Source organism: Pelophylax lessonae, assembly GCF_965119305.1.
Source record: "Pelophylax lessonae genome assembly, chromosome: 1".
Taxonomy (NCBI): domain Eukaryota; kingdom Metazoa; phylum Chordata; class Amphibia; order Anura; family Ranidae; genus Pelophylax; species Pelophylax lessonae.
The window spans coordinates 81,174,270-81,194,531 of NC_138768.1; the positions used below are offsets into that span (position 1 = coordinate 81,174,270).

General features: G+C 43.0%; 1 protein-coding gene across 1 annotated transcript in view; it reads right to left on the bottom strand.

Moving 5' to 3' along the window:
• Nucleotides 1-20,262, bottom strand: part of LIFR (LIF receptor subunit alpha) — a 135,581-nt gene that overhangs the window by 33,619 nt on the left and 81,700 nt on the right. The window contains exons 3-8 of the mRNA XM_082264818.1: nucleotides 19,954-20,071; nucleotides 14,512-14,660; nucleotides 10,228-10,391; nucleotides 9,103-9,277; nucleotides 5,400-5,672; nucleotides 128-257 (exon numbers count right to left, since the gene is read on the bottom strand). Coding sequence (XP_082120944.1) covers nucleotides 128-257; nucleotides 5,400-5,672; nucleotides 9,103-9,277; nucleotides 10,228-10,391; nucleotides 14,512-14,660; nucleotides 19,954-20,071 — 1,009 coding nt within the window. The remainder of the gene's footprint in view (nucleotides 1-127; nucleotides 258-5,399; nucleotides 5,673-9,102; nucleotides 9,278-10,227; nucleotides 10,392-14,511; nucleotides 14,661-19,953; nucleotides 20,072-20,262) is intronic.

Genomic DNA, 20,262 nt, shown 5'->3' on the forward strand with positions numbered 1-20,262 from the left:
TATAGTATATTCTTTGCTCAATCCATACAGCTCTAGGCTAAAGGGTACAGGCACCAATACCTACAGGTCCAAATACACAGATCTTTTACAAAACACCCAAGACATTCTACCACATAGATAAATTTACCTTTCATATAATGAGTATTTTGTACCACGCTCTCCATACAATCCAGTGGGTCTGCCTGTTTTCCACGTACAGTTGATTATGGTGAGATCAGGTGCTTCACAGCTAAAGTTTTGTGGTTCAACTGGAGGGTCTGCATGGGAGGGAACACATACATACTTATATATTTTTGTTTTAATCCTACTTTTATTCACTGCCTTACATCAGCATCATACATACAGTGAGACATACATTGCAGAAAGTTTGGACAGCACTAAAATACATTCTCAATGAGTTAAAAAAAAAAAAATAAAAAAACAGTTGTAAAGATGAAAGAATGCAAGAAGAGGGAGGCCAAAACCACCCTGAGTACCATCAACTAAACAATATAAGAAGATAAATCCAGTGGGAAGTTGGATGAGGTCATTCCTTAAAGCTGCACTTTTCTATAACAATTGATAAAAAATGCAGTTCTTTAGCTAGGAACATACATTCCACAATAATAATTATTACTATTATTCAGGATTTCTATAGCGCCAGCAGTTTACGCAGCGCTTTACAATGTTAGAGGGAGACAATACTGTTACAATACAATAAAATACAAGAGGATTAAGAGGGCCCTGCTCAGAAGAGCTTACAATCTAATGAGGTGGGGCAGGTGGTACAAGAGGTTGTAACAGTAGGGAATGAGCTGATGGAAGATTAGTTAGCGGTGTGATAGGCTTCCCTGAAGAGATGAGTTTTCAGGGATCACCTGAAAGCAGCTAGAGTAGGTGATAGCCGTACAGGTTGAGGTAGAGCGTTCTAGAGGATGGGAGAGGCCCTGGAGAAATCCTGGAGACGAGCATGAGAGGAGGAGACAAGGGAGCTTGAGAGTAGGAGGTCTTGAGAGGAGCGGAGAGGACGGTTTGGGTGATATTTGGAGACAAGATTGGTGATGTAGCTTGGGGCAGAGTTGTTAATGATGCTTCTAACATTAGTGTGTGCTGTGAATTGCTTCGGTTTCTTCTTGCTGGAGGCCGCCATTTTGTGGAAGCCCAGAGCAGCAGTTAAAGCAGGAAGCCAAGGAAGCAGCCATCTGTTTGATCTGCAACTGCCATGGTGCTGCTCATGTGATCAGTTATGACACCATCCATTTTATGGTTTGACAGTTTGGTTGAGGACACAAGCAAATGTGACAGTTAAAAGCAGAACTTTACCCATAGCAACTTTAAAAAAAAAAATAATGTTCTTTAGCAGGGAGCATACATTGCACATTTTTAATTTTGCTACCAAAATATTTGTGTGCTGTATATGGCCTCCAGCATTGTTCCTGCTTCTTTTTGCTGTAGGCTACCATTTTGCTGAAGCCCAGAGCCCCTGCACAGCAGTAAATGTTTACGCAGAACTAAACCCATACATTTGACGGTTTAAAAAAAGAACAAAGAACAGTTACATTCCTGGAATGCCGGGATTGCCAACTGTCACATTTGCTTGTGTCCTCAACCGATCTGTCAAACCATCAAATGGCTGGTGTCATAACTAATCACATGTGCAGCACCATGGCAGTTGCAGATCAAACAGAAGCAGCTCCTTCGGCTATAAAGGATAGGAAGGTTTAATTCCACTTTAAGGCTGTCAGCAGATCGGCCTCTACAAACTCGGCAGTGCCTAAAAAGGCCTAAAAATAGAGAGCAACTGAGCATGTGCAGAGCGGGATGAGATAGAGTATTAGTGGATTTTAAAGAGTATAGGCACTTACTTTTAATGTTTTACAGCAGTGGACCTCAACCCTGGTCCTCAGGGCCCACTAACAGGCCAGGTTTGCAAGATAACTGAAATATATCACAGGTGATATTATTTGCTGCTCAGTGATTGCAGTACTCTAGTCTGCATCTCCCCAAGGTAATACTTAAAATCTGGCCTGTTAGTGGGCCCTGAGGACCGGAGTTGAGGACCACTGTTTTACAGGACTTAATTTTCTGACTAAAGTTCCACTTTAACATTCCTAGCATGCCAGGAATGTTACTGTTTTTCAAAATTGTTAAATTAATTGGTTTATCTGTTCTTTATTCTTTAGGCTGTCAGCAAATCGGCCTCTACAAATTTGTCACAGTGATGAAAAAAAAGAGGGCGACTGAGCATGTGCAGAGCAGGGTGAGACTTAATAATAATACTTATTTTTAATATACCTGCAAAAGGGGCCAACCTGTAGTGATCTAGCAGGACTTAATTTTCGGACTAAAGTTCCACTTTAAGCACCAACCCAAATAAGGCAACACTCAAAGAACCAAAAGGTTGCACTATTCAACAAACCAAGCTGGGGGTGTGGGGGGGGGGGGGATGTTTTATCTGGAGCATACAGAGAGGGTCGGTGAAGGAATATGTGACACATCTAGAACCACAGAGTAAAGAAAAAGGAGAAAAACAAAAGGAAGCATAAAAGAGGGAGGAGAAAAAGAGGCTTGGTCACAGAGGTGAACAACCCCAGTGTGTGGGACGAAACATGTCAGAGGGCGTGCCTGGAGCAGCACTGGCTGAGGCCACACTAATTCATGCACTGGGTCGGTGAACAGTGTTCCTTCCTTTCTCTGTTGATAACTTTTTGCTGGCTGATAACATTGCCTATGCTGTACTGAAATCACAAGCAAAAATCAACAGCTCTGCCATAAGTCTAGTACACATGGGCCAAATGTCAGACGGCATTGGCGGGTTCAATAGAAACGTCCAACATTCAGCCTGTGTGTACTGGAGTCGGGCCGGCTTCTGTTGAAGAGCCATGACCGGAAAAAGTCTGCCGATCTGCTTCGGATCAGCGCTCTCAGCCAATGGGAAGCCAGAGATTATTGCCAGCTGCTAGCGATAATCGCATGTAAAATCCGGCAGGCTGGTTGTACCCAAGATGACAGAACAATGAACTTGGCACAGTCACGCTCCCTATATATGATTATATTATAATATTTTATATTATTATATATGAATATTGTTTTTTTTCTACAATATGGTTCGAAAATTGTCCGGTTGAACAAAAAAAAACAAAAAACAAACAAACTACGGGTGTGTACAAGGCTTAAGAGTCGGTTCACACTAGCGCGACTTGTCAGCCTGACAAGTCGTGCTCCCTCGCGGTCCATTGACCGCTACAGGACCCGTTCTAATAGGAGCGACACAAGTCGCTCCGACTTAGAAAAAGGGTCCTGTACTATTTTGGGGCGACTTGCATAGACTTCCATTATGTGAAGTCCCTGCAAGTCGCTTTGAAGTCGTGGTGCACGGGACTGCACAAGTCGCCCCCGAAGTAGTAAGGAGTTGTGTCGCCTCAGTGTGAACCGGCTCTTAGGCAGGCCATATGAGCAGCAAATTTCTTTTCTGAAAATACGGGTTGCAGGAAAGAAATTTGCTAGGTTCTCCCTCCACACAGACAGTGCTGATAGGGGAATCCCTCTTACTGAGCCATTGTATTCTCCCGATGGGGGGTTGGGGAGGGAAGCCAGTGATAATCGATGTAAACTCCAGCAGGCTGGTTGTACCCAATTTGATCAAATCAATCAACTTGGTACATTCAGCCAGCCCATACATGGTTGGAATATCACCCAGTTCCTGCTGAACCAGCCGAGATTTGAATTGTCTATGGCCAGCCTTATTTCCCCCCTGTTGGCTAGAAAAGGATTATTGCCACCCCTCTCTGTTCCATTCTACATGCATACCCCAATTTCTTTCCCACCTAATCAATGGTGCTGCCTTGACTCCCCAAAGCCTACCCACAAAGTGTGGGTAAGGGCTTCTGGGAGATGTAGTTCTGGAGACATGACTACATCAGCATGTACAACGCAGGGTAAGGCATTACCATGAAATATAATGCACTACAACATGTGTGTGGGAGGTCTGTTGGGTTAGTGCACGGGGATCAAGAGGACATCGCAACTTGCTAACTCACAACACATCAAAATAGATAAGTGTAAATTAACCCTAAATGTTTGGGAGGAGATGAGTAATTCTGCTGTATAATTAGCGGTTTGCCTGGGGTTCAACTTTTCCAGTAAAGTATGGCAATATTCTTGCCAACCAATTTAGTGGTATCTTTGTTTTTAGCCTGTCTTAAGCACTTTATAGAGCCGATGTGAAGACTTGGGCAAAAATTCTGACTTTTGAAGGTAAAGCTGTTTCTTATACAGTACAATAGTATTGATAAGGTCTTTTAGATATGCAATATGCACCCCAGGACAGTATTAGTTCAACATGGGAATAATATTTCCATAAAAAAATATTACTTTTATTACAAAATTGTTAAAATTCATTATTCCCTGAATAAAGGATGTTGGCTAGCAGAGAATGCATTTGAAAGCTCAAAACATCCCAACCATGTTTTTTTAAAAGTCTACATCAGCCTTTCTCAACCTTTTCAACACAGATGAACCCTTGAAATAAATTTCTGGTATTGAAGAACCCCTGCTAAAAGTTAAAAATCTACAACTCATGACACATTAGTATGACAGTCAGTGGGAAGAATGCTCCTTACTCTTGTCATCATTGGGAAGAATCACCCCCTTACAGATCGCTAAAAGGAACAATGGTGTCATTGGGAACTTATCTGAGAGGCAGAAATTGCCCATTGCTCAAGGAACTCCTAGCAACCTCAGGAGGAACCCTAGGGTTCCATGGAACCCTGGTTGAGAAACCCTGGTCTACGCGTTTTGTGGGATACAAGTGAAACGCGTAGACTATTAAAAAACATACTGTTATAGGTTTTGAGCTTTCACACGTATACTTTGCAATCCAACATCTTTCATTCTCTAAATAATGGATATTAACATTTTTGTAATAAAAGTAATATGATTATTATGAAAACATGTAGAAATAATACTTTCCTGGGTTGCATATCTAAAAGTCCTTATAAATATTTTGTACTATTGTTTTGTTTATTAGGGAACGTGCCCTTACGAAACCTTTTACATTTACGATGAGGTGACACCATATCTATTTGGATTGCCTTGCTTACATTTGGTTCTTACAATGGCTACATACAAAGATATCATCCCTGATTTCTTAATAGACTGGAACTATATATTTTTTCTATTCCGTGAGGTCAGCCAACAGAAAAAAAAATTTCCAGCTAACGGGGAAAGAATAGATGAAGGAAGGTGAAAGAAAAGGTTAAGTAAAGTGGATTTTTACACAGATCTTTACAGCTGCTATGTAGGGATCGCTAGAGAGCTGTAAAATGAGAAGGAACCTACATCTGCCTCTACACAGGTATGGTTCGATGGGATACCAAGTGGAATGCTATGAGTGAACTGGTACAACACAACATACTCACATCCTACGAAAACTACAGTTCCAGCCATGTAGTTGTCCACATTGGTGTTGCAGATGATGTTGTCCCCACTAGACTCTGACTTGTTCATGTTGAAGAGCTGAATACCACCAACGTTGCTGCTGCCAAGCTGGATCGCAGGATAGGTAGTACCGTTAAAAAGGATTGAATCTACTATGCTTTCCTCATCTGTTAATTTACAGCAGACGGTCATGTTGGAGCCGACGAGAAGCACCTTATCGACAGGGAACATGGTATCATCGGTGGTGGGGTCACCTATGTGAGGCAAAAACACATTTATTAATACCATACTGCCTAAAATCAGAAGGGATGCTCACACTTTTAGAAGCTGACTATGCCATGTGCTCATTACTACACACACACGAACAGCTGATTGGCTGCCTATTCTGTAAATAGGACTCCCCACGTGCAAATCCCAATTTGCATATTTATCAAAGATTACTAGTTGAAGCCGTCCAGTCTGACCTGCACAGTACCCCTTTCCTGATGCCTGGAAGCATGAAGGGTATATAAATTAAGATGGACTTGTCGAAATGGCATTTGCATTACCAGCTGCTTTCACAAAAAACAGATTTTATAAAAAAATTTAGTCAGCAGCCAAAATAAACTACTGATTCAAAAATCAATTTCAGAATAAGCCACCTCAACAGTATACAGTTTCCCCGCAATTGGACAATATAACTAGGAGAGGATTTACACCCCGCTTATACTGAAACACTATGGACAGGGAAAGTAATGCACTATCATTGTGATAGCAGAAGGAAAGCACTGCATGTAGGACTCCCCTCCGCATGAACGTGTATAATTGAGATGCAAACAGAAAAAAAAAAAAACTTTTTATAAATTCTTGTAGGCTAAAAAAACATTTTTTTTTCTATTTACATATAAGCAGCAAAATGTAACTTCAAGTCCATTGGAGGACACCGGAAGTCCTAAACTTTTGGGTTTTAGTCAGTGGCTTACCTAGAAAATCTGGCACCAGGGACCCTCCCTTTAAAAATGGTATATAGGAATAAACCGGCAGGGCAGGCCAAATTCCTTTTAGTCCCGGTTCACATTTGTGCGATGCGGAAACGCTGCGAATATACAGCGTGATCCCGCATCGCATCCCTGGCAGTTCACACTGCCATATGCGATACGCAGGGGGTGTCAAAAGTTAACGACACCCCCAGTTGAGATCGCAGTGCGATCTGCAAGTTCGCATAGAATCGGATCGCACTAGTGTGAACCACCATGCGATCCGATTCTGCTGAGGATTAAAAAAAAAGGGTCATGTGCGTGTTTAGTGCGATTGCGGTGCAAATTCAGCCATACAAAGTGTATGGCTGAAATTTGCACCACACAGAGATCGCATGTAATTTAGGAGCAGTGCGCTCCGAATTACATGCGATCTCTGTGATCGTACAAATGTGAACCGGCACTTACCCACGAAATATGCTTTAGGCCCCTTTCACACGGGCAGTCCGATCAGGTCCGCCTGTCAGTTTTTCAGGTGGACCTGATCGGATGTTCCATGTGGCTCTATGGAGCAGCGGATGTCAGCGGCGAGATCTCTGCTGACACCCGCTGCTATCCAATCTGATCCTGTCCGTGAAATCTGGATGAAAGGAAACCCTATTTCCCATCTGTCTGGAGGATCAGATCGGATCGGATAGCATTGGATGAAAACTGACAGGCGGTCCATTTTTATCCAATCTCCCATAGAGGAGAGCAGGGATCTGACAGGTCTGTCTCTGTAAAGTAAGCGGAGATGGACCTGTCATCTGTTTGCTCAGCGGGAATTGGCAAATCGATCCCCACTGAGCAAAACGGAGTCCGCCAGGCGGAAAGCCTGTGTAAAAGGACCCTTAACCACTTCTGGACCGGAAGGTTTTACCCCGTTAATGACCAGGCCATTTTTTTGCGATATGGCACTGCATTAATTTAACCGACAATTGCACGGTCGTGTGACGCTGTACCCAAAAAAAATTGATGTCCTTTTTTTACCCACAAATAGAGCTTTCTTTTGGTGGTATTTGATCACCTCTGCAGTTTAATTTTTTTGCACTATAAACAAAAAAAGTGTGACAATTAAAAAAAAAAAAAAAAAAAAAACAGTATTTTTTACTTTCTGCTATAAAAAACAGCCAATAAAAAAAAAACTTTTTTTTTTTTATTAATTTAGGCCATTATGTATTCTGCAACATGTTTTTGGTAAAATAAAAAAAAATGCCAATATGTGTATATTGATTGGTTTGTGCAAAAGTTATAGCGCCCACAAACTATGGGATATTTTTATGGAATTCTTTTTTTCTTTTTCTACTAGTAATGGCGGCGATTAGCGATTTTTAGCGGTACTGTGACATTGCACTGGACAAATCAGACATCTGACACTTTTTGGGGACCAGTGACACTAATACAGTGATCAGTGAGTAAAAAAAAAAAAAAAAAAAATCACTGTACTAATGACACTGGCAGGGAAGGGGTTAACTTCAGGGGTGATTAAAGGGTTAAGTGTGTCCCTAGGGGGTACTTACTAACTGTGGGGGGGGGGTTGCACTAATTTGGGAAACACAGAGCTCCATATTGTCCCCTTGCTGAACAGCGATCTGCCTTGTTCACTGAGGCAGATCGCTGTTCTGCCTTTCCCGGGGATGGGTGTCTGACGCCATTCTGCCTTTCCTGGGGATAATAGCGGGTGGCCGGCAGACAGACATCCACTGGACCCGTTGATTGACATCACCGCTAGCAATCATGGCGAGATCACGGCTCCAACGGCAGGATTAGGCCATCTAGTGGCTATTGAACGAAACGACGTACAGGTACGTCGTTTTGCGCAATAGCGCCACTTTCCTGCAGTATATACATGGCGGCTGGTCTGCAAGTAATTCATGACCGTGCTACAAGCAAGAGAGTAAGGGCTCGTTCACACTAGCATTAGTCTATGAAGAGCAACCCGGGTTTGGATCACTCTTCAGAAAACATTTGACATGTGGTGAGGAGGCATTGTATCGCCTATTTACCGCTTGCTTTAACCACTTGAACCCTGCACTAGCGCCCTGCTACTGTGTGCATTGCACATTGTTGCATGCCACTTGCAGTGCAGCCCCATTCACTTGAATGCAATGGGGTAATAATACCTGCCATGGCCATGACCAAAGCATCATGGCCGCGACAGGTGTACACCCCTGGCCTCTTTAGCTAAAGCAGAAGTTGTCAGGGGTGGCAAACCTGTGGCATGGTTTTACTGCCCTTAACTGCTAGTGTGAATGATCCCTAATGTGCATGCCACTTTACATAGTACAGCCAAAATGCCCCCCCCCCCCCAATCCCCCCTGCCCAGTACAAATCTCCCCTCCCACAAACCCATACTTCCCACAGTACAGATCTCCCTTAACATCCCCAAATCCCCCCCCCCTCACTGCAGACACACCTTACAACACAGACCTCTCAGTAAAGACTCCCCCCCCCCCCCCCCCCCAGCACAGGCTGACTCCCCCTCCCCTAGCACAGACCCCCCAACCTCAGCAGAACTGTAGGAACAGACAACACCCCCTACCCCCTCCACACTCACTCTCTAGATAACACAACGGCAGGGGTGGAGGAGAAGACATCCTCTCACAATGAGCTTCTGCAGGTGCCGCCTCACTGGGGGTGCTGCGGCTGCTTAGCCGTTATTTTTTGCGTTACACAGCACTGCCATTACCTTCTATTGTTTTTAACGCACTCCATTTACTATGCTGGATCTCTCCATAGTAGGCATCATCATGGACGAAGCATCGGATCCTTACAGAGTGCGAGGTGCAATTCAAAGGATAGTCTGAGGTCCAATTCCAATGGAAATTTGTCTTGCTTTCATTCCAGCGTACCGAGAACGTTTCCTAAGTACAAAGAACAAACTGCGACTATGAGTTTTTTCTTCTCTTTTTGCTCAGATAACATTAAAATATTGCATAGGATTATGGTCCACCAAAAATTAGCCAGCATCCTATGTGATAAACAGGCCAGGTTTGAACGGGTCTGGACACCCGGAAATGATTATCTCTTGAGGACTTCCCTGGGGGTGGTGACAATTGAGTCAGTTTTCCTTTCTCCACTTACCTTCCTCTTAGGTTTCTTTTTTTTTTTTTTTTATATCTTTCTATATCCCAATACTTCTCCCTCTGATGTGCCCTGAATAGGACACCCTGACCGCACTTTCTTAAACCCAGGAGCCTGCATTTACTATATCTGGTCTCCCACAGAACACAGAACATGGAAATGCAATTATTTTAGTAAATATAAACTGCTGAATAGCTTTTTTTCATCAGCAGTATCAACTACTATCAGTGCCTGGTTAAAGCTTGTAGGAGGAGTTTCCACACTACTCCGACTGTCCTTTGAGGTTGGATGACCCCTGACCCTTTGTCTGGACAGTGCTAATTGGCCCTGGGCCGATCACATGCACTCTCCCAAGAAGAAAAAAAAAATAGTTACTCTAAAGGCTCTGTTCTATCAGGAGATAGATTGGGGACTGTGGAAGAAGGGGGGGATCAGATAAGACAGGATCAAACAGCCTTTTTAAACAATGCGCAGGATTAACCTCTTAGGTTCCACAGTGAGTATAACAAGCATGCTTTAGTGCATATATACACAGATTTTACAGTTGTGGGTTTAGTAACACTTTAAGTTTGACTTGGGGAAAAAAGCACAAAACCCCCCAAATATATAGAAAAAAAAACCCAGCCCAGACAAGGCCAGCTGCAGGCAAAGGGAGAAAGTGTCTCTGTAAGATCAAACACAATATTTTTATAGAATATAGGATTTACATTTCAGACACAAAATAACATACATTTTTAACTAGCAGAAGGTTTGGCCCCCGTAACACATTGATCTCCCAGTCTATCTTCACTTCGTTCAGAAAGCCGGCGTCATTTACCGTCCATTCCACAAACAGGGTGTCAGACCTATAATCACCGACCAAGGAGAGGATCTGCGGGGTGAACGGAACGTAAGCTGTAAGACAAAAGGGCACACAATTAGAGAAAACATTTACTCTGATCTCAGCAGCAGGATAAGAGTTACACAGCAGATTGATCTGCTCCCATTATGTTCACCAGCGCACTAATGAAATAACGTACAGGAAGATCACACTAATCATATAACTAAATGCACTCATTACAGGCTTGGGAAACATGGATGATGTAGATTACCAAGCACAGAAAAAAAAAAAAGATAATTTAACGGACGCTTTGCTGAATTGACCACTTCATTACTAGCTTGTAATACCCCGCCAATTGCTAGGCTTTTTTTCAGTGCTGTGATAGTTTGACTGACAAATGATCCCTTGTGCAACATACCCAAATACATTTTATATAATTGTTATGAGACAGAGCTTTCTTTTAGTGGTTTTTAATGAACACTGTTTTTTACTGTATAAAATAAAAAAAATAAAAAAGGCTAGAACATTTGGGGAAAAAAAAAACAGTTTCCCTTACTTTAGGATATACAGCAAATCAAATACCAATTCCAGGAAAGTAAAAAAAATCCCACAAAGTGACCCCTTTTAGGAAAGTAGACCTTCCAAGGTGATCTAATTTTTTTTCCACGATTTTTGGAAATGAAGAAACATGCTGGCATGGACGTGGCTTAAAACCTGTAGTTTGGTGTATAAAGTGGAAGGAAGGAGATGAAGGGGTTGATTTACAGGACACATGCAGTAGGTGGTGAAGGAGATTAAGGGGTCAATGTAAAGGACACATGCAGTAGGAGGTGAAGGAGATTAAGGGGTCAATGTAAAGGACACATGCAGTAGGAGGTGAGGGAGATGAAGGGGTTAATGTACAGGACACATGCAGTAGGAGGTGAGGGAGATGAAGGGGTTAATGTACAGGAACCATGCAGTAGATGAAGGGGTTAATGTACAGGACACATGCAGTAGGAGGTGAAGGAGATGAAGGGGTTAATGTACAGGACGCATGCAGTAGGAGGTGAGGGAGATAAAGGGTTAATGTACAGGACACACGCAGTAGGAGGTGAGGGAGATGAAGGGGTTAATGTACACGACGCATGCAGTAGGAGGTGAAGGAGATGAAGGGGTTAATGTACAGGACACATGCAGTAGATGAAGGGGTTAATGTACAGGACACATGCAGTAGGAGGTGAGGGAGATGAAGGGGTTAATGTACAGGACGCATGCAGTAGGAGGTGAGGGAGATAAAGGGTTAATGTACAGGACACATGCTACATCCTAGCATCCTACTGCTTCAGAAGAGATTACTGTTCAGACCTCCTGCTGTCTAGGTCCTTCCATGCAAGCCAAGGTATCCCTTAGAAGAGGCTGAAAACTAGTGGAGATCCCTCTGTCTGTCTTTCTTACTTTCTCAGCTCCCAATCTAGAGGCAGAGCTGCCCCCCCAGCCCTGAGGTCCCCTCTCAGGCAAAATGACACAGCTTCCACCATCTTCCACCTGACTCCCCTTGCTGGCCAGGCTCCAGAATATTTATGGGCTGACCCAGCCACCCTGCCAGGTCTCCTGCCTTGGGATTAGTTGAGTTCTGACAAATATGCAGATCAGTACCTGTCCTCCACCCACTAGCTTCTAGAAACATCTCCAAGCTTCTAGAACCAGGGGAAAGGCCTCCAGCCTGGCTGGCCTACAGTAACCCCCAACTAATTACCAGACTCACACAACTACCATGAGTCAGAATTACATTTTCCTACTCTAAACTAAGCACTAGAGGGTGCTACACTGATTTTGCGCAAAATCGCTGGGGCTATAGAATGATAGCTCAATCATTGCTGCTGTTGCAACAATGACCGAGAGATCACCCTTCCCACCCAAGGAGGTTTATAAACGTACGGTGGACAGAAGTGGTTAAGAAGCGAAACTCACAGCAGGGGAGCTGGAGTATCAAAGCCACCAGTAAAATGTGGCGGTATTTTAAGCTTCCCCAGCACCCCTCTGGACATAATATACCAAGAAATCGATGTAACTAGAAAGGACACAGCACATGGCAACATTTTTTATTTGCTGCGGTTCCACTTTTGCTGTTCCACCACAGCTCTGGATTAACATTGTTCAAGACAAAATTCCTGAGTAAATGGGAAGCATTCTAAATCCCTGACGGGATTAACACAAATATAAGAGAGCATTAGAGAAGCTATAGTGCTATGCTGATGCCAAATGGTTACTTGTTTATTCAGTACAGCTGTCCATACAATAGTAGATTTACAAATATTTGTACAATAAGTCTCATCGGCACGTTCGAAGACTTGATGAAGGTCACTCGAAATTATTTTAGGAAGATGAAGAGTCACTCTGTAATTAGCTTGTTCTTGGTACTTTATTCTGTTCACAAGAAGGTAACTGCATACCTATGGTTTCCACTCATAAAAAACACTCCTTAAACTCATTTCACCCTAATGGGCTTATAAGTATAGAGTAGATAAGGAGTGTGTTTTTTTTTGGGTTGAGACTACACAGTATGTATGCAGTTACTTTATTGTCAACAGAATAAAGTATCAAGAATAAGCTGCTTACAGAGTATGACCCTTCATCTTCTTAAACCTTCATGTTGGAGTGGAGATGGGCTACAGGAGTTGAGACGCGGATGGGCTGTGGACTTTGCCCCATTGCCATGTACCATGGATTTGGGTATGTTCTTTAACCACTTGCAGACCGTATAACTTACATATACAGTGGTAAGATGGCACTGCTGCCAACTTCCGTGAACTAAGTATGTGATCTAACACTTCCCAGGAGGGGGCGCGCATGCACGCTGCCGCCGGCCCGCTCCCGCTATGATTACATACAGTGGGAGATGATCTGCGAATACCATGGAGTTGATGTCCCCTGGCACCCGCCGAACATTCAGTACAGAGGCAGAATGCCAGTCTGCATGTGTAAATAAGGTAGATTGCTGTTCTGTCTGTAGGGAAGGCATGAATCCTGTGTTCCTGCAAAGCAGGGACAAAGATCCATGTCTTCCCCTAGTAACAGCACCTCCCACTGTACACAAACACTAGCTAGGCACACAGTTAACCCTTTGATCGCCCTGAAGTTAACCCCTTCCCAGTCAGTCATTATTACAGCAACAAGTGCATATTGTTAGCACTGATCACTGTTTTAGTGTCTCTGGTTCCCAAAAAACTATGAAAAGTGTCAGTTAGTGTCTGATTTGTCTGCCGCAATATCTTTTTTTTTTTTACCCAAAATATGTAGCAGAATACAAATTGGCCTAAATATAGAGAAATTAGTTTTTTTTTTTCAATTTATTTTATGCATATGTTTTAATATGGTTAGTCTTTTTTGTTTATAGTGTAACATTAAGATTTGCAGATGTAGTCAAATACCCCAAAAGAAAGCGCTACTTGTGGGAAAAAAAGACATACATTTTATTTGGGTGCAGTGTTGCATGAATGCACAATTGTCAGTTAAAGTAATGCAGTGCCATATCCCCAACAGGAAGGGGAATAAATCTTCGGGAGGTCAAGTGGTTAAAATATTGTTTGCTCTTAATAATTGGTTTTGGAATGAGTGTAATTTCCTGAACAAAAACCACATTCAACATTAGAAATGTAAGGAAAATTTTCCATTCCACTCCTTTGAATTTTTTCATCAAAACAGCAAAAAACTTACATAAATTTGATTCCAATAATGATTTGAAAATGAAACAAATGTTTCTGAAATAAATGTTGTCAAATTAAGTTCTTCTAGTGTAAGCGCCGGTTCACACTGGGGCTACTCAAAGTCGCCCCGACTTTGAAGCCGACCCGTGCAGCGCGACTTCATCACGGCTTGCAAACAACTTCTCTAAGTGTCGGTTCACACTAATCCGACTCAAAGTCGCCCCGACTTCGGGCGACTAATGAAGTCGCCCAAGTCGTCTGACAAGTTGGATCAGTGTGAACCGGCAGGAATAGAAGTCAATGCAAGCCGCTAGGAAATCACCCCCAAGTAGTGCAGGACCCTTTTTCTAAGTCGGAGTGACTAGAGTCGCTCTGATTAGAACGGTTCCATTGCACAGAATGAAGCGCGACTTGTCAGGCGACCAAGTCGCCTGACAAGTCGTGGCAGTGTGAACCGGGACTTAAGCCACCTCAGGTGTGTCCCTTCTGAATGAACAGAACTTACGGATGTTTTCTATGGTCTTTTGAAAACTGATGGTGGGTTGTCCCGAGATGTTTTTTGCTTTGATCCTCACTTGCAACGTGGAAAACATTAGAATTTCAACCTGCAGACTATTACTATTGGAGTCATAACATTGCTCTCCTCTTGAAGACCTGCAAGAAAAAAAAGAAATTATTTCTCAACAACCAGTAAGAATGTACTCCGTATGTTTATACTACGAACGTCCTCAGATGATTTCTAGTACAATTATTGTATTCTGAAGTCTACACATAGCTTCCGGCATTCTACAGCTTGCAGAGCTACAAGTCATCTCAAGAGTCGTCGCCCATAACATTTACCTAATAGTCCTGTTCTCTTCTTGTTATAGCTGCCCAGATGCTACTTGCTCTTAGTACCTGCTCTTATTTTTTTATTTACTATTATTATTTATTTAATGACTTATTTTATCTATAATTATTTGTGGTGTAGGAGCGTTGAACCTTATGGAGATACATTATAGTGTGATAGGAGGTTTCCGGTCCTAGAGGCTGCTCACGAGCAAACCATGGAGTTCTGCCGGACCCTTGGAGGAGTCTACTAAAGTTTTGGAAGGATAAGAACGCCACACCAGCATAAAATAAAACAATTTTAAAGGACTATACAAGTTTTGTTTTTTTTTTTTTTTTTTGAATAAAATGGATAAAATGATAAAATGGAGATAGATTAGAACAATTTCAGGTTTTTGTCAGTCCCTGCTAAGGAGATTCACTCTTTATTTGTCATTAGAGGTTCACCGAATGGAAATTTTGGTGCCGAAACTGAAAGTTCAGGATGCACTTGGCCAAAACCAAAAATGACAGTTTTTAACAAATATATATATATATATATATATATTTAATATGCAATTGTAATATTTAACTTTTTAACCACTTAAGCCCCGGAGGTTTTGGCTGTTTAAAGACCAGGGCCTATTTTGCTATTCGGCACTGCGTGAATTTAACGGACAATTGCGACGCTGTACCCAAATTAAATTGACGTCCTTTTTTTCCCACAAACAGAGCTTTCTTTTGGTGCTATTTGATCACCTGTGCGATTTTTACTTTTTGCGCTATAAACAAAAAAAGAGCGAAAATTTTGAAAAAACAACATTTTTCACATTTGTTTTATATGAAATTCCCCCCCAAAAAATGTAACAATCAACATTTTTTAACATTTTAGGCCAATTTGTTTTCTGCTACATATTTTTGGTAAAAAAAAAGTCGCAATAAGCGCATTTTGATTGGTTTGCGCAAAAGTTATTGCGTTTACTAACTAAGGGAAAGATTTATGTCATTTTTATTTTTTTTAACGAGTAATACAATTTTTTTTGCGGGACTGCAACATTGCAGCGGACAGATCGGACCCTTGACTGACATTTTTGACACTTTTGGGGTTTGGGGTGACATTACTACAGTAATCAGTGCTATGCATATGCACTGTTACTGTAAAAATGACACTGGCAGGGAAGGGGTTAAATTTATTAGAGATGCAGGGGTTAAATGTGTCCCTAGGGGCGTGCTTCTAACTGTAAAGGGGCGTGACTTTTCATGTAACCACAGAGACATACGATCCTACATAGCAGGATCGTATGATCTCTGCTGTTACTCCAGGGAGAATGACAGGTGGCTTTGTTTACATCAGCCGCCTGCCTTTCCCCCTCTCCAGCCGGAGATCGCGTGTGAGCGGCGGACATCGGACCCGCCGGTCACACGTGCGGGGGTGCAGGGGAACGAGTAGGGGTGGGAGCTCGCCCCCTACAGGCTCCTGGGCTAGCGACGTAGTACTACGTCACTTTGCCCAGGAGGGGCTGACTGCCGCAGTAAATATACTGTGGGCGGTCGCCAAGTGCTTAATTGATGATATAAATTTAAATGAATAGGAATGTATTGTAGGCCATTATCGGCAAGAAAAGCTAAAAAAAATGCATCCCTTTAAATTCTTCACACTGGTCCATTGCGCTTCCGTTGTGGTGTTAATCTCGCTTGTTGCATTTTTGGTCAGTAAAAAAAAAACACTCCAAAAATGCATTGAAAAAGCAAGAACGCATCAACAACGCACTGGTTACATTTTTGATGCGGTTTTTGAGTCACATGACCTATGAAAAACAAACCATAATCACAGTAAAATCGTGGTGTTTTCCGCACCATTATCTGCACATTTTTTCTCTATGGGCAAAATGCTGAAAACACAATTTTTGGCCGCCGAAATTTCAGTGCATCTCTATTTGTCATGTTTATCATTATAATCGAAAGTTGTCTTTAGAACAGTAATAAAGGGGAAATCTTTCATGGGGACACTAGTCTTGGTGATCCTGGTGACAACCAGTGTTTCTGTCACTTAGGAGGATTTTCCTCTCACTTCCTGCTTTTGATAAGGGACAGGAAGTGAAAGGAAATCTCCCCAATGGAACACAGATGGCAAAATAACTGACAGGGTTTAGAATACTCCATTCCTCTATCCAAAAGGAAGTGTTGCATTTGGTTCTACCTGAAAGCCCAAAGCCAACACTTTTATGATTCAGGCAGAGGGAAACGCTGAAGTCTTATTGAGTTTTCTTTGCTATCTGTGTCCCTATTGGGCAGATTTCCCCCCACTTACTGTCCTCGCCAATACGGGCACAGGAAAAAACAAAAGTGAGGAAGAGTTAGAACCTCTGAAAGTTTTTGCTGATTTTCTGGGCTTTTCCTTTTCCACTTCACAGGGGTATAAACTGACATTTTTTGCTGTCTACATCAACATCCACAAGACTTTTCTGCACTTGCTCTCCTCCTGATACAAAACAGGAAGCAAATATCTCTCCAAAACCAGGAGGGGACCACAGTTTACATATTCTTCTGAAAGTTCTGGTTACAAATAACCAGTGTTAATTTTGTAGCCTAAAACATTTTCATAAAAATTTTTGCCAGCGGTTTTTTAACAGTGATGAAAATGAAACAAAAAGTACACCATATTTTTGTCTACTAAAGAAAACTATGACGCAAATCAATTTCCTTTTAGTCAATGAACAAAAACAAAATGAAAACGTGCTGGAGGGACGTTTAAGTATGGGAACTTCCGGTTTCTTTGGAGCTCCGCCTGTGTAGAGCCTGCGTGTGCTTCCACTCCCAGCAATCAAGGTAGCAAGTAGCGACTGTTGCGTGTTTAGCAGTTAGCACTGTGCAGCATTACAGGCCTCCTCAGACCACCGCACAGAGTACTGTGAGTGTGTGCATTACAGGCCTCCCTTCAGACCACTGTGTGCATTACAGGCCTCCCTTCAGACCACTGTGTGCATTACAGGCCTCACCTCAGACCACTGTGTGCATTACAGGCCTCCCCTCAGACCACCGCACAGAGTACTGTGAGTGTGTGCATTACAGGCCTCCCTTCAGACCACTGTGTGCATTACAGGCCTCACCTCAGACCACTGTGTGCATTACAGGCCTCCCCTCAGACCACCGCGCAGAGTACTGTGAGTGTGTGCATTACAGGCCTCCCTTCAGACCACTGTGTGCATTACAGGCCTCACCTCAGACCACTGTGTGCATTACAGGCCTCACCTCAGACCACTGTGTGCATTACAGGCCTCACCTCAGACCACTGTGTGCATTACAGGCCTCCTCAGACCACTGCACAGAGTACTGTGAGTGTGTGCATTACAGGCCTCCCCTCAGACCACTGTGTGCATTACAGGCCTCACCTCAGACCAGTGCAGCATTACAGGCCTCCTCAGACCGCCCAGAGCACTGTGAGTGTGTGCATTACAGGCCTCCCTTCAGACCACTGTGTGCATTACAGGCCTCACCTCAGACCACTGCGCAGAGTACTGTGAGTGTGTGCTTTACAGGCCTCCCCTCAGACCACTGTGTGCGTTATAGGCCTCGCCTCAGACCACTGTGTGCATTACAGGCCTCACCTCAGACCAGTGCAGCATTACAGGCCTCCTCAGACCGCCCAGAGCACTGTGAGTGTGTGCATTACAGGCCTCCCTTCAGACCACTGTGTGCATTACAGGCCTCACCTCAGACCATTGTGTGCATTACAGGCTCCCCTAACCACCGGCATCAAGAGCACTGCATTACAGACCTCCCCTCAGACCACCATCCAGAGCACAGTGTTCATTACAAGCCTCCCCTCGGACCACTGCCCAGAGCACTATGCAGCTTTACAGGCCTCCTCAGACCACCATCCAGAGCAATGTGCAACATGACAGGCCTTCGCAGACCACCGTCCAGAGCAATGTGCAACATGACAGGCCTCCTCAGACCACTGTCCAGAGTACTGTGCAACATGACAGGCCTCCTCAGAACACCTTCCAGAGCACTGTGCAACATGACAGGCCTCCTCAGACCACCGTCCAGAGCACTGTGCAACATGACAGGCCTCCTCAGACCACTGTCCAGAGCAATGTGCAACATGACAGGCCTCCTCAGACCACCGTCCAGAGCACTGTGCATTACAGGCCTCCTCAGACCACCAGAAAACAACAAGAGAAGGGCGCACTGACCTTGTGCATTACCACTTAAAAGTTTATTAAAATCAAAGAAGGGTAGCGTACAATATACTCACAAACGTAGCATATGAACAAGCATATAGGAAATGGGCACCGCTCACTTCCAGGACACTTCCCTACTGCTGGATAGCGTGATGGCGTCCTCAGAACCCGATGTGGCTTACGCGTTTCGAGGGAGGACCCTCTTCCTCAGAGCCAAAATCGCCACTCAGACCACCGTCCAGAGCACTGTGCATGATAGGCCTCCTCAGACTATCCAGAGCGGCTAAATCTGTGAGTTTGTTCAAACCTTAATACCATAAATATATGCGGTTAGATTTTTTTACTCCAGGAGTATATAATGAGTTTGGAACTAAACCCATTCGATTTTAGTCAACTAAAATCTACTGCAGATTTTAGTCGACTAAATAGGAGTAAAACTAAAACAATTGCAGAAGACTGAAATGGGACTAAAACTATAATGGCATATTAGTCAAAAGTCAAACTAAATCAAAATTTGATGCCAAAATTAACACTGGTGACAACTATAACATTTTGGATCCCCCCCCCCCCCTCACCAGGGCAAACAGCGTGAGTGAATCTCCCCAGTGGGAACACGGGCAGGACTAAAATTTAAACAAAGGTTTCAACCTACCTACTTTATCCAACACTAGCAAGAATAGTTTGGCTTGATTTATACTTCAAAAAGGTCAATCCGGATAAATAAATAAAAAAAAAACCCAATACAGTAATATGTTCATAAAAAATATTACATATATTTAAATGCAACTAGTAGGAGTTCCTAAATTTCATGAAGTATGACCCTTATGTAATACCGTGTACAACATAGCTCACACTGGGAGAAGAAGGGACAGCACTCTTCCACTATTATACTGGTTAGGTAATGGGCACCCTAGTGAAAGTCTGTGTCAAGTTAAATGGAGGTTGATTCTTACCGTGAACAAACTTCATAAAGTACTGGAGATCCAGCATTGTCCGGAGTTTGCCAGTCACAGGATATGGTCTCTAAATCGTGTGTCACACATATTAGGTTCCGGTAGAATTCTGGAGACTCTAAAATATTAATATGAAATCAGAATAAATATAAAATAAATGTTGCTACAACCTAGAACTGTGGGGAGGGATATGACTAGAATACATTATGTACAGAAGTGAAATATCTGCTGCCCAGATTTCAGTCCAACATTACTGATAGTATCCGCGATATTCTAGAGTCCCTTTTACAAACCAAAATACCTTGATTT